The 16,977-nt window shown below is 43.0% G+C and overlaps 1 protein-coding gene across 4 annotated transcripts in view; it reads right to left on the reverse strand.

Moving 5' to 3' along the window:
- Positions 1 to 5,890: 5,890 nt before the first annotated feature.
- UHRF1 (ubiquitin like with PHD and ring finger domains 1) overlaps positions 5,891 to 16,977 on the reverse strand; it is a 44,160-nt gene continuing 33,073 nt past the window's right edge. For all 4 annotated transcript variants that reach the window (XM_026688245.2, XM_087952782.1, XM_026688246.2 and 1 more), the window contains exons 9-17: positions 16,594 to 16,701; positions 16,172 to 16,276; positions 13,976 to 14,082; positions 12,353 to 12,515; positions 11,746 to 11,883; positions 11,549 to 11,651; positions 11,278 to 11,435; positions 9,061 to 9,159; positions 5,891 to 7,194 (exon numbers count right to left, since the gene is read on the reverse strand). In XM_026688245.2, coding sequence (XP_026544030.1) covers positions 7,048 to 7,194; positions 9,061 to 9,159; positions 11,278 to 11,435; positions 11,549 to 11,651; positions 11,746 to 11,883; positions 12,353 to 12,515; positions 13,976 to 14,082; positions 16,172 to 16,276; positions 16,594 to 16,701 — 1,128 coding nt within the window. In that variant the 3' untranslated portion in view covers positions 5,891 to 7,047. The remainder of the gene's footprint in view (positions 7,195 to 9,060; positions 9,160 to 11,277; positions 11,436 to 11,548; positions 11,652 to 11,745; positions 11,884 to 12,352; positions 12,516 to 13,975; positions 14,083 to 16,171; positions 16,277 to 16,593; positions 16,702 to 16,977) is intronic.

Here is a 16,977-nt window from a genome sequence, read left to right on the forward strand (position 1 = left end):
GGCTGCTGCCGCGCGCGGAGGGACGGCCGGGCCCTCCAATCGCAAGCAAGGTCCACGGGCGTCTCCGCCAATGGCTTGACCCGCCTGCCGGGCCCCGCCTCCACGCTGGTTAAAGAGCTCCGGGAGGCTCGCGTCGCCTTTCTTTTCTCTCTCTTCCGCTCCGGCGCTGGTCATTGGTTAACGGGCGGCGACCAATCAGGAGTCGCGGTGAGGGAGACACAGGCACCGCCCGATCGGGAGGCGCTGGATGGCAGCGCCGCTCGGATTGGCGGAGGGACGAGGAAAAAAAGGTGGGCTGGGCCAGGCGAGGCCAGGCCACGCCCTTTCGGGCCCCCTTGGGAAGGGATGGGTGAAGCGACGCGAGCGGCCTACGTGAGGACGTGCACAGCAGCAGTCGCGCGGGGGTGGGCGGGGTTTGCGGGGCCTGGCGCACCAATCGGGGAAGAGTGGGCGGGTTCTTTTTCCGCAGGCCACGCCCTCACGAGCTATTCCCCCGCCTCTTCTCTTCTATCCCCCACGCGAGTTTGCTTACGCGTTGCTCAGCGATCCTGGTGGGCAAAAAAAAAAAAAAAAAGGAGTGGGGGACACAAATAGGGGTGCAGATCCTCGGGTGGGAGTTGCGGCCGTGCATAACATTGCACCTAAGTTGAAGTGGGGGGTTCAAATCCTACTCCGCCCATTGGGACTCTCCTCCGAAGTGCTCCTGCCAGAACAGCCGAGTGGATATTATTGTATTATTTGCCATCAGATGTGGATTCTATCTTTTATCTACCAATCGGTTCGATTAAAACCTCCGTCTCGCTGCAATTCTGTGGCTCCGCGTTATGGTGATTTTATTATGGTTGCTTCTTAATTTAATATTTTATCCCTTACATTGCATTGGCCACATCTCTTTTGGTGGGGGGGGGAAGAGGGATTAATGGATGATAGAATAGATAGGTAGATCGCGGATGGATAGATGGTAGGTAAATAGATGATCAATAGATAATGGACTAGATAGATAGATGATCAATAGATAATGGACTAGATAGATGATCAATAGATAATGGACTAGATAGATGATCAATAGATAACGGGCAAGATAGATGATCAATTGATAATGGACAAGATAGATAGATGATCAATAGGTAATTGACAAGATAGATGATCAATAGATAATGGACAAGAGGATCAATAGATAATGGGCAAGATAGATGATAAATAGATAATGGGCAAGATAGATAGATGATCAATAGATAATGGGCAAGATAGATAGATAGATAGAGGGCAAGATGATCAATAGATAATGGGCAAGATAGATGATAAATAGATAATGGGCAAGATATCAATAATGGGCAAGATAGATAGATGATCAATAGATAATGGGCAAGATAGATAGATAAATAGATGATCAATAGGTAATGGACAAGATAGATGATCAATAGGTAATGGACAAGATAGATAGATAGATAGATAGATAGATAGATAGATAAATAGATGATCAATAGATAATGGACAAGATAGATGATCAATAGGTAATGGACAAGATAGATTATCAATAGATAATGGGCAAGATAGATGATCAATAGATAATGGGCAAGATAGATGATCAATAGATAATGGGCAAGATAGATGATCAATAGATAATGGATGAGATAGATAGATAGATAGATAGATAGATAGATAGATAGATAGATAGATGATCAATAGATAATGGACAAGATAGATGATCAATAGATAATGGACTAGAGATGATCAATAGATAATGGACTAGATGATCAGTGGATAATGGACTAGAGATGATCAATAGATAATGGACAAGATAGATAGATAGATAGATAGATAGATAGATAGATAGATAGATGATCAATAGATAATGGACAAGATAGATGATCAATAGATAATGCACTAGAGATGATCATTAGATAATGGGCAAGATAGATGATCAATAGATAATGGATGAGATAGATAGATTTGATAGATAGATAGATAATCAATAGATAATGGACAAGATAGATGATCAATAGATAATGGACTAGAGATGATCAATAGATAATGGACAAGATAGATAGATAGATAGATAGATAGATAGATAGATAGATAGATAGATAGATGGATGGATGATCAATAGGTAATGGACAAGATAGATGATCATTAGATAATGGGCAAGATAGATGATCAATAGATAATGGACGAGATAGATAGATAGATAGATAGATAGATGGATGATCAATAGGTAATGGACAAGAGAGATGATCAATAGATGATGGATATAGATAGATGTAGATATATGGATAGATATAAATGATGGATATAGATATAGATATATGGATAGATAGAGGTGGTATTCAGCCAGTTCTGACCAGTTCTGGAGAACGGGTAGCGAAACTTTTGAGTTCGGAGAACCAGCAAATCCCACCTCTGACTGGCCCCGCCCCCATCTCTTCTCCGCCTCCCATTGAGTCCCAGCTGATGGGCTGGGTCTTCTTTGGTTTCCCTGCACAGGAGAATGGAGCTGGAAAGCAGGTTAGTGGGGAAGGGAGGGAATGGAGATTTTACAGTATCCTTCCCTGCAACGCCCACCAAGGCACGCCCACCAAGCCACACCCACAGAACCGGTAGTAAAAAATTTAATGCCACCACTGGATGGATGGATGGATGGATGGATGGATGGATGGATGGATGGATGGATAGATAGATAGATAGATAGATAGATAGATAGATAGATAGATGATGATGATAGATAGATAGATAGATAGATAGATAGATAGATAGATAGATAGACAGACAGACAGATATGATTAGATATGATAGGTAGATATGATAGGTAGATAAGAGAGAGAGAGAGATCAGGGATCCCCAAGCTTTTTAAGACTTGTGGACTTCAACTCCCAGAATTCAAGTTTAGAGACCTCTGAACTAGATGATCAATAGATGATGGACAAGATAGATAAATGATGGATTATATATAGATGGATGGATGGATGTAGATAGATATAGATTTGCTGCCACTTCAAATGTTTATATTAGAGACTGCATCATCTCTCTAGATGCCATATGCTCATTTTTATCACATTTTTACATTAAATGAATAAGATATTTATATCTTGCTTCTCTTTATGTATGAATTCTACATTTTCTCTATAGATATGCATATAAATTCTATATATTTATATAGAAATCTATATTTTCCCTTTAGTTTTACCCTGCTCTTTATAGTATATAAATGCACATACCACACAGTAATTATAATTAACAACTTTTGTCTATATTTAATTAATGTATATGTATATGTTAAAATGAATTATTTCTAATTTCTAATTAATAAATTGAATGAATGGAACGAAACTACTATATCAAGCCTGCCCATTCTTGGTCCAACACCATTAATTTATATTCCAGGCTGGTTCTTGTAGGAAAATTTTCAAAGTCAGACAGAAGGAAGTTGTTTTGGCTTGTACTCCAGTAAGATGTGGAATGGTTCTGTACAAGGAACAACATTACTGGTAGTCCTCCACTTAAAACCACCTGTTTAGCGACTACTCAAAATTACAGTAGCACTGATAAAAGTACCTTGACCAATTTCCCCACTTATGACCATTGCAGCGTTCCCATGGTCACGGAATAAACCTTCGTGTTCTGACCCAAACCTTGTTCCAAGGAAACAAACACCAGAGGGAAAAGCAAAACCTTGTAATGCTTCTCTGTGAATTCCATCCATTCAGTTAAAAGGCTATGAAAACTAATTGCCTCTGATAAGAACGAGCCTTGCCCAAAGTTGTGCAAGGCTGCCAAGAACACTAGATAAAGTTGCCAAGAACTATTCAAAACAGTCTCCAGACACAAACCAGGATAGTCCGAACGTCCACAAGGCTTGAAGTGCAAGGACTTCTTTGCTTCCTGCAAAGAATCCCGGTCTCTCAGGCTGGCTTTTATCCCTTAAGGGAGGAGCCATCACCTTGCAGCCTTTCTCACGAGTTGCCTCTTTCCTTCGAGCAGCCCTGCGTGCATGCGCACTGGGCACAGGCTCCTCGGGGTCCTCTGCATCGCTGTTGCCCGCCTCCACAATCTCCAAAGGCAGCCTCCCCACTCTCTGATAGTCCTGGCCCCATCCCCGCGTCGCACGCAGGCCCCTCATCTGAGTCCTCAGCACCTGCTGCCAGCAAACCACAATTCGGATCCTTGATAAATGGCGTGTATTTATGAGTTGCCCTGTCTTTGGGGTCATGAGATCACCATTTTCCCCCTTCCCAGCCAGCTTCTGACAAGCAAAGTCCGTGGGGGAGGAAGAAGATTCACTTTCACTTAATTGCAGTGATTCACTTAACAACAGTGAAAATGTATGACTCAATAGTACTCCGAAGTCAAGGACTATCTGCACAGTTTGGTTCCCAGAAAGGTGGTAAAGTTTAACCAGAGATCGCCTTTATTTAAAGAGCACTGAGCACTGACAGGTTTGTAAAACCCAGATGAAGAACTGAACGATTTAGGTTGAAGAAATATGCAGGTTTTTTTTTAATTTTATGTCTGAACAAGTGCACACAAAACCACTTAAATTAACAGATGAACAAAAGTCCATTGGTTTAGGCCCCCTTTCTCCCTGCCCATCCTCCAAAAAACTATTTTGCTAATTAAAGGAGACTTCTAGTTAATTATAGATTTCTGTGAAGGCGGGATGAAGGTTACCTGTCATTTTGTGAAGGGATCTGAAGTCTGTTCTGTGCTTTGGGGAAGGAAAAGGAAATGTAAGTGCAAACCAAAAAAATTTTTTCCCCGACTTCAAAAGGCAATGGGAAGAATTGATGGGCCTAGCCTGGTCCGGCTGTTAAATTTAAAGTCTTTCAAATAAAGTCTCAGTATTACCTCCATGTTTAGATAGCTAGTTCCAAAGGTTCATATGCTGGCTGTGATGACCTAATGACTTTGAACATCTCAAAACTCATAAAATCAGCCATCTCTCTGTTCATGGGCCTGAGTTGGTATCAATTTTGCTTCCGATTTTTGAAAAGTAAATTGCCTTTTTCTTCTTTAGAGTGGAGAAAGAGAAACTAGTTAAAGTCACCCCACTGAGTTGGTGCCTAAGGCCTGCCATTTTCTCATCTGGTCTCTAACTATTATACTAAACTGGTTCTCGCCCCAACTATTTAAGCCAGTGTTTTTCAAACCTGGCAACTTTAATAAGGTACATGGACTTCAACTCCCAGAATTCCTCAGGCACCATGCTGGGAAGTGGGAAGTTCCTCATTGCCAAGTTTGGAAAACACTGATCTAGGCTACATTGTGTAGGAAGCTTTGGGAAGTAATTAACAGCATGAAAGTATATAGGCAGTCTTCAACTTACAACTGGCCACTTAGTGATTGTTCAAAGTTACAATAGACCACCCCCCCTTCCCAAAAAAAATTACAACTTAACTTCCAACTTAATGGGGATCACAATTTAGCCCAACATTTCTGTTGCTAAGCGAGACGGTTAAGTGAGTTTTGCTCCATATGGCGACCTTTCTTGCCACAGTTGTAAAGTGAATCACTGCAGTCAACAAGGTTGTGAGAGGAATCCGACCTCCCCATTAACTTAGCTTCTCGGTAGGTCACAAAGGGGGATCTTGTGATCCTGGGACACAACCGCCATAAATATGAACGGGTTACCAAGCATGTGAATTTTGACCATGTAACCCTGGGGATGCTGCAACAATCGTGTGAAAAATGGTCATAAGTCACTTTTTTCAGTGCCGTTGTAACTTTAAGCGATCACTAAAATGGATGGTTTTAAGTCAAAGGCTACCTGAATTGCATTCTTGCAAGTCATCAGTGGCCCACATCCCAGCAACTAGATGTCTGAAATCTAGGTAGAAACATGATAGCAGACCAACTCAAAACTATTTCAGCATTCAAGAAGGCACATGCTCTTTTTGATAGGAAATGCATTTTATTTTGAGAACTTCGGTTTGTACAAAATTAGCATAATTCAGAAAGGTAAAAAAGTTGCTTTCTTCTGAACATTATTACAGATTTATAAAAATGCAAAAAAGACAAGTACATTTGTTCCAGTCTGTTTAACGTGAAGAGTGATTTATTTAGTAACCCTGGTTTATTTATTTCCTTATGTTGAGGTATTCACTGTAGAGTATTAGCACTGTTGAGGTGAGAAACAACTGACCGCTGAATATACAGTCAAGATTTTCCATTCAAAAACTAGTTACATATCTAGTTTCCCATCCTAAGCAAAACTAGAAAATTCAGAATTAGCAGGTTAAGAAACACGCATGCGGACCGCAAAGATGATCGTCTAAAACTAATGATACAGAATGGTAATATTATAGTTGATAATTCCAAGAACAAAACTTTCCTCTGGCAGCTTGCAGTTCGCTCCTTTTTTTTTTTTTAAGGGTTCAGAGATCAGTCTGATCAGCAAAGAGGACTTTTAAATTGTCCTTTTCAATGGCTTTCCTGTGTTCCCATAAGACACCACAAAAATAGAAAGCAGCACCTGGCTGGCAAATACAAAGGCAGAGGTAGCCATTTTGTATTAAGGCTTTTAAGACAAACGGTTGATAAGGAAGAACTGTTGTTTTTTTAAACAAAAAAACAAAAACAATGCACACAAATAAAACAACGGAGTCTCGACACAACCGAGGGAAAACAGTTAAAACACTTCAAACTTATGGCCTTGGATCCATTGCTTCAGAAGATTGTTCTAGCAATTGAGCTACATACAAGATTTGATTCGTGAGAGAACGGCTTCGCCCCAATTTAATAGCAGGTCTCTGACAAGCAATACAAGGTTCCCTTCGACCTATGCTGATCCGTATATATGTGAACTGGAAATGCTACCAAAATAATATAAAAGCAAGTTGCTCAATCTTCGCTTTTTTTTGGGAGGGAGGGGGCTTGGGAAGGGGGAATGGAGACAGAAGTTTTTCCAAAAGGTTATTTATTTAAATAAACCCCATCAAAATCACACACGGTTGTTTTTTTTCTTTTTCCTTTTTCCGAAGGGGGCAAGACAAAAGAACAGAACGAACCTCAAAAAAAAAAAAAAAAACCCGGAATGAGAAGTGCTTTACAGAATCATCGTCCGTTGCCGTAACCCGGGAAGAGCTGAATGAGAAGATCCTGCAGAGGTTGGTTCACTTCCATCGTATAGTTTTTGCCGAGATCGTAGCGGCAGGCTGGGCAGCTGTAGACTTTGGCTCGGAAAGATCGATCCAGGCAATCCTACGAGAAAACGGGACAAAAGCGAAGAATGGGGACTTACGCTTAAACAACAACTTTGATCAACCTAATCCTCCTCCCAGGAGAAGATTTTGGTCCAAAGCAGATTAAAAATGTAAATCCAGTGGAACAAATCTCTTTAAAGTTTAATTGTGGAGGATCTACGTAAGCTGGAGAAGCTGGGATGGAGGAGAGCAGGATTAAGTTCCGAGTACCACTTTTACGCGAAACATTGAAATAAATAAAAGAGCATAAAAACAACATGCAAAAAAGCTAGCCATAAAGTATGTTTTGGGGGGTGGAGTTATCATCTAAACCTTTTCATTGTATGTTCGGATTCCAACACTTTCTGTAACAAACACTTCTAATTCAGTTGTCAAATTACTTCCGCGTCCAGGTGTCAAGAGTCCTCCGCTTACGACCAACATTGGGACCGGAACTTCCATTGCTAAGTGAGGCAGTTGTTAGATGGGTTGCACCTGAATTTACAACCTTTTCTGCTAGTTGTTCCTGAGTTGTCTCCTAGGCAGCATTCTCTTCCCCTCATACCCCAAAATCATCCATACGTTCCATTACGGTCATTAAGCAAACCATCCCTGTTATTAAGTGATTCCAGCTTCCTCCAATGCCTTTGCTTCTACTTCAAAGGGGAAGGTTGCAGGTGGCAATCAAGTGATCCCAGAATGCTCCAACTGTCATAGATGCATGCCAGTTGCCACACACTCACATTTTAATTGCTTGATCCCGGGGAGGCTGCAACAGTCAGGAGCGTGAGGACCTGTCACAATAGGAGGACTACCTCTAAAATGTGTTCACGTTTATTCTGGCAAAACAAACCAGGAACAGGAAGGGAATCCTCTGGTACGCTGTTGTGATTCACTGCTTGTTCAGTGAAACGGGGGGGATAAACGGAGCGTGGGTTCAAGTTCTATCAGGCCGACTCTCTCAACTTAAGTTTGCAGGTAGCAATTCTTCAGGGGATAACGGAGATGTAGGTTTCGAAGTGAACGAGGAACAGAGACAACAAGCAGGAGAGTCTCTCAGCCAGGCCCTCCTGTAACTCATTTAAACAAGACATATTCGTCTCGGGACTGTTTATGTGCTCAGCCGTCCCGAGATAAACAGCCATAAAACCAAATCCCTGGACAACTGGTCTTTCAGCTTGATTCGGCCATTAATTAATGCCTTAAATAAAACAGCATTGGAAGAAGTTGTAGGGCTGGCGTACTCGGGAAACGGTTCTGTTAAGCCTTTTTATTATTATTATTTCCTGAAACACAGATAGAATTAAAGGTGCCCTCTCTCCTTTCCATTTCAAAAGCCATGAGAAATGTCATACTGACTTTTAAGGAGAGGAGGCAGAACCTGGAGGCGGAGTCAAGAGAGGAATTAGCTTAGAGTCCCTAGGTTCCCATAAGCAATCAGAGTCCAGCCCGCCTTGAATTCGGTTGACTTACTTAACCCCAATTTAGTGCTGGCCGTTAGTTGACTAGATTTTTGTGTAAAGAGTTGAGCAATAAATCATCTTAACTGGAACTTGATGTGTGGCCACAATTCTTCACACTCCCTCTCCAATTAAGACACCAGAAAGCAGGCACAGGTTCCCCTGGTGAAAACGTAGCTATAAAGGGCAGGTCTGGTATGCAATGGAAGAGACCAGCAAAAATCAAAGGGGGGGAACCCAGATTTGATTAACAACCCCAGCAAAAAAGGTGATTAAAATCAGACGCGACTCACTCAATGACCACATCACAGTGTGAGGGAAGTTCTGGAGTGAATCGGGGTCGTGCTGCCCTGCCTACCCAGTGCTGCTTAAGCAAAGACCTGGACCACCTTTGCAGGCAAACGTGAGACATGTCAGCTGCTCACCTTACATACGTTGTGCTGGCACACCGTGGTGATTGGTTGGAAAACCACCTCTTGGCAGCAAATGCACAGAAAGGTTTCCTCCACTTTGTTCAGGAATTTCTGCCAGGAGAGAATTAAGGTAGTTAATCCTCAGCCTCATCCTGCCTGATCCCTAACCCAGGAAATGTTCCTCTTGGCGCCCTGGCCTTGGAGAAGCCTGTCTTTATGTTTGTTTATCCTGGTTAAAGCTGGTCATTTGCATTCTTTTATTGAGTTGTCAAGGCCACCTGGAGGCTCATCTGTGTCCTCAAGGACACCTGAGTGGTGCAAGTGGGTGTGCAGCCTTCTTGGAACTGCTGAAAGGATTGTGTTGTAGACCAAAGATAGATGATGTTGCATCTCAACCCCTCTGTTGAGGAAGGGCCGTTCAGTTTTAATCTAGGTGGCCTCCTTAACCTCTTTCAAACCAGCGGTCCTCCCTTTCCAAAATTCTCTTGTGTTGTGCCATGCATTTGTGAAGTGGTTGTTTCGTTTCCCCGTTTTGCACCACTCACGTGACCCCGAGGACACAGACAAACCTCCAAGTGGCCTCAACGACTCTCTAAAAAGGATGCAAATGACCAGCTGTCTACAAGGAGTATAAATCCTTCCATTCCCCACCATCCAGTCAGAACTGAAGAAGCTTCTGGGATGAGAAGCGAAGAGTATTCAAAGAAAAACCAGAAAGTCCAGTTGCCTCCTGAAAAAAGCACCTTTGGGACAACCATGACCTGGATGACGGAGAATGTCCATACTAGCCAGAGAACTGCGTTATTTTCATGGTTTAGTATCATCTTACAACCATTTTTTCAGTAGCTGTTTGAAGTTACAATGGCACTCAAAACCATTTACTTACAACCGGTCCTCGCAGTTACAACAGTTGTGGCATCCCCACACGGTCACATGATCAAAATTTAGGGTTTTGGCAACCAGCACTAACTTACAGGTAGTCCTTGGCTTGCTACCACAATTGAGCCCAAAATTTGTGTTGCGGTTAGAATTTCTTAAATGAGTTCCCCGTTTTACGACTTTTCTAACCATATTTGATAAGTGAATTACTGCAGTGAAGCTAGTAACCTGGGTGATGAGCATCTGGCTTCCCCAATGGCTTTACTCATCAGGTCACAACTGGGGATCATGTGACCCTGGGATACTATGACGGTCATAAATACGTGCCAGTGGCCAAGTGTCTGAATTTTCATCACGTAACCATGGTGGGGGGGGAGGGGAAGAATGCTACAAGTCATTAAGTCTGTAAATAGGCACGTCACTTTTTTCAGTGCCGTTGTAACTTCGAATAGTGACTAAGCAAAGTGTGGAAATCAAGGACTACCTGTGCTGATGCAGGCTGAGCGTCTGTCCCAGAGACTTTGGCACTTAAGCATCTGAGTGAGTGGGACTAAAGAGCACGAAGGGCCATTTCAACATGGGAGAAAATGACAAGAGAAGGCAAGCAAGCTGCCCATCTCACCAAAGAAAGAAGAAATAGAAAATGTGGCACTGCTTTTTCCCTTATTGCTTTGAAAGTTTGTTTCCTTGCAGACGTTTCATTACCCAACTAGATAGCATCACCAGTGTTAGAAGGGAGAGGGGGTTTGTGGAGAGGAGGAGAAAGATGAAGGGGTCCTTGGTGCTCTCTGAGCTTGGTTGCTTTCTTGGTTCAGAGTCTAATCGTGTTTCCTTCAACAAAAGCCTACTCAAGGAACCACCAGGAACACCTCCAGGGCAAGATACTGCACATAAACAGAGAGCAAGCCCCACTCCCTTCTAGTCCTGATGACGTTACCTAGTTGCGCCATGAAATGTCTGCAAGAAAACAATCAAGCTCAGAGAGCATCAAGGGCCCCCCAGTCCTCCTCTCCACAAATTCCCACTCCCTTCTAAAACTGACGACGTTACCTAGTTGCGCCATGAAATGTTTGCCAGAAAACAACCAAGCTCAGAGAGCACCAAGGATCTCACAGTTCAACCCTGAGCTGCAAATATTCTCTTCCATTGGTTTTCTCCCTGCGTGGTAAATTCATTTACAGGCAGTTCAGGTGCTAATGGGCTAATGCAGCAGCAACGCTTTCAAAATCACTTCCTCTCACTGCGAAGGATCCTGTCGTTTCATTCCACAGCACCTGAAGACCAGCCATCTCCAAAGCCAAACAACACAACAGACAAACTGTGACCATGAGTTATGCTTTCCCTACATACCGGTCCTTCCTTAAGGGCTTCTAATGCTTCATTCCACAACTTGGTGTTGGCTTCGTCGTCTTTGATAAGAGCCTTCTGCTGGGGAGTCAGTTTGTAGACCTCGACTTTAGTTTTCTTTGGGGTAGTGGCAGGAGAGGCATAAAGGTCCGAATCGTTTCCTGGAAAAGGAACCACAACCATACAGAATTTACTTCATTCATTCATTCATTCATTCATCAAAGAGAGACTTCAAAAAGGCGTGCAGGCAACTCAACTCAAGAAGATCATTTACCAGATTTCCTTTTCCTCTTCCCTTGAACTGGGCTTTCTTCTTCTATTTTCTTGCTGTTTTCTTTATCTTTGTTTGCAACGGCTTCCAGGTACCCTTCAGGATACTAAAGCAGGGGGGGATGAAGAAGTTAGTTGGGACATAACCGCTGCCTGTCAAAACAAGGGAGGGCTCCTCATGGCCGCCCCCACCTGTTGTACCTGCATGGTCAGGCCAAGTTTCTTCATCCTCTCTTTGCCTTCTCTGGTCCAAGGGGCTGGTTCTTCATCGTCTCTCCTGAGCATGTAACGCCAAACCAAGAAGCCAGATTTCCCTGTTTCAGGCCAATATTTAACTACCTTTAAAAGGGAACAGAGAAACAGGTTTCCGTTCCATAAAGACAGTTTGGTGTAGTGGTTAAAGGTATACCAAGCTAGAAATCAGGAGACGGTGAGTTCGAGTTCTGCCTTAGGCATGAAAGCCTGCTCGATGACTTGGGGCCAATTACCAGGAGACGATGAGTTATATAATCCCCCCCTCTGAGGCATGAAAAATGTCTGGGTGACTTTGGGCCATCCCCCCTGTCTCAGCCCAGCCCACCTCACAGAATACTTGTCATGGGGAAAAGAGAAGGAAGCAGTAATAGGCGTGTACACCGCCTTAGTTATTTATAAAAAAATAATAATGGTGGGATGTAACAAAATACAATAAATAAATAAAGTAGAATAACGCGGAATAAAAATAATAATAATAAAACACAATGGCCAGACATAACCCCCCTTTCCCCCCAAGCTTTGGGGCCCCATTTACAAGCCAACCCAAGCTTACCTTATAGATCCCATCGTAACGATTTCCATCTGTGGGGGCGTATTTGCTGTACCGGCCTCCCTTCACATTCCGCACCACCCTAACTGGTTTCCCGGCTCGCCAGTCCTTGGCTTCTGCGCCCTCTTTGTCGTTGATCGGGGCGCTGCAGTTCAGGGCCAGAGCTCTACCAACCGTGAAAAGACAAGGGGTCTGAAGGGTCTTTCCTGGGAACTCTTGATCCTCCCTTCTACTGGTGGTCCTCAACTTAAGAGTTACTCATTGAGCAACCATTCAAAGTTACAACACTGAGAAAAGTCATTTACCACCAGCGGCCAATCACTCCGGCATCCCCAAATCACATTTATAAAAAGCGGCATCATCCCATGAAAATACCACATTATAATGCCTTGGTAAGAACACACTGCATCCGGTTTTTGGTTGCCACGATATAAAAAGAGGTTGAGACTCTGGGAAGAGTGTAGAGAAGAGCGAAAAAGACAATTGGGGGACTGGAGGCCAAAACATAGGAAGAACAGTTGCTGGGACCCTAGAGGTGACATGATAGCACTCTTCCGATGTCTCAGGGGTTGCCCCAAAGAAAGGGGAGTCAAGCTAATCTCCAAAGCCCCTGAAGGCAGGACAAGAAGCAACAGGTGGAAACTAACCAAGGAGAGAGAAGCAACCTGGAACTAAGGAGAAATTTCTTGACAGCGAAGACAATTAACCAGTGGAACAACTTGCCTCCAGAAGTTGTGGTTGCTCCAACACTGGGAGTTTTTAAAAAGATGTTGGACAACCATTTGTAGGGTTTCCTGCCTGAGCAGGGGGTTAGACTAGAAGACCTCCAAGGTCCCTTCCAACTCTGTTATTCTGTTATGATGAAAATATGGATGCCTGGCAACCAGCATGCATTTATGGATATTGATATATCCTAAATTGATGTTCCTCAACCTTGGCAATTTTAAGACATGTGGACTTCAACTCCCAGAACCATGATGGCTGGGAAATTATGGGAATTATGGGAATTGAAGTCCACTAGTTCTAAAATTTGTCAAGATTGAGAGATACTGATTTAATCTCTGGCAAACATTTATAAGCATTAGATATATAATTTATCAGCTATTTGGTTGAGTTAATCTCCATCCAGCTGCAGTTTTATTTGGAGAGCTGTATCTTACTCTGGTGGACATTCATGAACAAAGAACAGTTATTTTTTAGCAGAGGTTTTGCCTACATGCAATTTTTTCCCCCATTTATGTGCTTTCTGAAGTGTTTGTGGCCCATAGATCAGGAGTCTCCAACCTTAGCAACTTTAAGACCTGTGGACTTCAACTCCCAGAATTCCTCAGCCAGCAAAGCTTGGAGACCCCTTCAATAGATGATTCCAATCACACAAAGCAGGTGTGCAAAGGCACAGCATCAGGTATGTGAACACATAGGAATAACTGCATGAGAACAGGAACTGCAGAAATACCGTCCACAAAGTAAGGCATGAAAATTTAATAAACCCTCCCTGATGCAGACAAACCACTAAGCATCAATGGAATTATAAATGCAATTCTAAAAACTGCTGAGAGACCTCCGACGTGTTTAGCTTCATTTTCTCCCCATCTTTTGCATAATTCCTTGGGGGTTTCTCCTCACCTGTTCATTTTTGTGAGTTTTTGATCGCAAGACTGTTCAGCTGTCCTCTTATTCCCCGAAAGGTCCCGGCCTCCGCTCCCCGTGTAAGTGAAAGAATTTCCATGATCCTGAAATACATTCAGATCGTTCAATCCAGAGGTGGAAAAATTCCACTCTGCTGATCACTCAAGAACATGAATAAATTGATTTTGGCCCTTAAAAATACTGAAATCTTTCTTCAACTTGGCATAATTCGTGATCTGCTTGGCCAACTGCTCTGAGTTCCTCCAAATGTGAACATTTGCAAAAGGTTCTTGTGCTGTCCAGCCAGTGTATGGGGATTGGATAATTAGGTAGCAATTGTGAGCTGTCCCCTTAAGGGAATGCATCATGGTAAATGTAGTTAAGGTATCCTGGGAAATGTAGTCCATATCATGTGACATCTGTAATCCTGATTGGTCACTAAATTGACCCTCGAGGGGTCTTGGCTGAACTCGTGGTAACTCCTCTACTTCTATCGCTACAACATGGTGGGAAAAGGATAGAAGATAAATCATCTTTTTACTTTTCTGTACTCTGTACAGTAGTGGATTTTTAAGCTGTGCAGATGCAGATAGATAACTCAACAAGACATCCATAACAAAGTACCTTTATTGGTTCGTTAGGTATCCTCATAACTCACATTTGTGACGAAGTTCTTCTTTAATGACCAATCCTTTGCATATCTGCCTTGTAGGTAAAAAGATGATTTATCTTCTATCCTTTTCCCGTACACTGGCTGGACAGCACAGTTCTAACTTTGCCACACTGCAGCTTCATCAATACACATAGTCCTTGACTTGTGACCAATCACTTACCAATCATTCCAAGTTATAACAGACACTCCCAAAGCTGCTTATGGACCAGCTTCAAAGTTCTGGTGTTGGTTCCTTCCCAAGGTCACATGACCCCATTTTCGGTGGTCAGCAACCAACCAACATTTCTGCCCCTTTGGTCTGCCCCATGGTCATATGACTGAGATTTATGGCGGTTTTCCCGAAACCAGCTTTTACTTCTGGTTTCTGATAAAAAGCAAGCCAACAGTAAACAACTGATTCGCTTAAGAATTGTTGCAAAAAAGGTAATAAAATTGAGTCCAGGCAGGTCCATGGTGGTCTGCTTTACAACTGTCATGAGTTATGACTATAATTGCCAGGCTTAACTATGGTTGTAACTCGAGGACTACCTGTATATAAAATTATTTATTCTTTTCATGTCAATACGAATAAATGGCCTTTGGCCTGAACACTAGTTTATATATTTTAGAGCCAGCACAATCGATTTTATTATACACGCATAAAACTAAAAAGATGCCATACAGGATACATTCCTTGCTGGCAATGGCTTTATGGCAACTTTTATGCTTCAACTGCTCATTTGTAAAAAAAAAAAAAAAAATGAAGAAGCAAAAGGGTCACTTCCCACTTTGGAAGACTCCCAAGTTCCTCTGGTCTGATTCCCCCAAATCAGAGCTAACTAAGCTTTCTCAACTTCAACAGATTTTTTTAAGATGTGTGGTCTTCAGAACTCAGAATTTCCCAAGCAACAGCAACTGTGAGGGGCTGTTGTTTCAAACTTGCTCTTAGCAAGTAACCCAAGCCCTGGGATTCTGTTTAACTTCTGTATTTCTTACGTTTATTTTAATTCCAATAGTGTGTCACATACGTGCACTGCTCAGTGTGTGTTACGACTGGGGCGACATCTCAGCCCAGTAAACAAAGGAGCTAGTCCATGAGAAGGCAATTCTGCTTTGCCTCCGTACTAGAACAGACACGTGACAATTTAACTCCGACTAATGCAGAGCTGAGCAGCCCTAACGTGCAAAGGAGCGCATCCTAGCCTTTTAGTTATGAAATCAGCTTTTCTTGTCCCAAAGTCTCCGTTTCAGAGTTTGAATGTACACTAAGCAGAAGCTGAAAGGAAATGGCATCGGTTGCTGGTTGAAGAGGTGATAAGGGGAAGAAACGTCATCAGAAAAATCACAACACCAGATTGTCTTGGAGTAGCTACCTAAGGTAAGGCCTTTCAAGACAGCGAGGAGACAAACCATTCAGCTCTGTAATTAACAGTTAATTATTTGAACCAAGTAATTAAATTCAACTAATTTAATATCTTATTGGCCTTGGGACTTGTGGTAAAGAGGAGGGCAGCACGGAGGGATACAATAATGTCACTTACTACATCATCCTCGTATCCACCCGCCAGGACCAAAGAATAGGCTCCATCGGTGCTCCGGCCATGAATCCCTGCAACGTGGGGCCTGTGGACACCTGACTCGCTCACCTGAAGAGATAAAAAGGTCACAGTTCAAAGCTTTAGCACAGGGGTCCCCAACCTGTGGGCCTCTGCCCACTACTGGACTGTGACCTCTTGACCAGAGGGCTGCCTGAGTGGCTGGCCAGTGTACGCACGCGCACTCACATCCCAATCGTGCTAGCATCGCCACGAGTGCTGGCACTCTTTAAAAATTATAGTGCTGGCCAACCTGGTTAGATTTTTCCCTTATATTCCCTTTTTCTTTCAGACTCAAACAATTTACATACCGATACCCAGTAAGATCTACTGTACATTTTCAACGCTTCCTAGCAGCAGCATCTCACCTGGACTCTGAATTTCCACATGGTTCCCACTGGAACACCAGGGATGGGCCCATAATGGTTTGATGGCACAATAGTACATTCCCTTGTGCGTCCCACGCATGCCATGCCCTTAAAAAGAAAAGGGGCGAAGGAGCCACGGTTTAAACATGATCAACACAATCAACCCACGGATGTATTCCAAACAGTTGAATCAAGAATTGGCTAAAGTCCACCTGTACATTTCCAAACTTCTAATAAAGCCCCCCCACTGCTTAAAATCACCAGAATTAGCCCACCAGGCCTCTCAGCTGCAGTCTTTGGTGGGAGAAATGGATCTTCACCTGTTCATGGCATTGGTTCCACCAAACAGGCTGACCTCTGTGCCATCCGTCTCCTTGGTTTTAG

This window comes from Notechis scutatus, chromosome 1 (genome assembly GCF_049901735.1).
Source record: "Notechis scutatus isolate UNSWTSFEM ecotype Mainland chromosome 1, rNotScu1.2, whole genome shotgun sequence".
Taxonomy (NCBI): Eukaryota; Metazoa; Chordata; class Lepidosauria; order Squamata; family Elapidae; genus Notechis; species Notechis scutatus.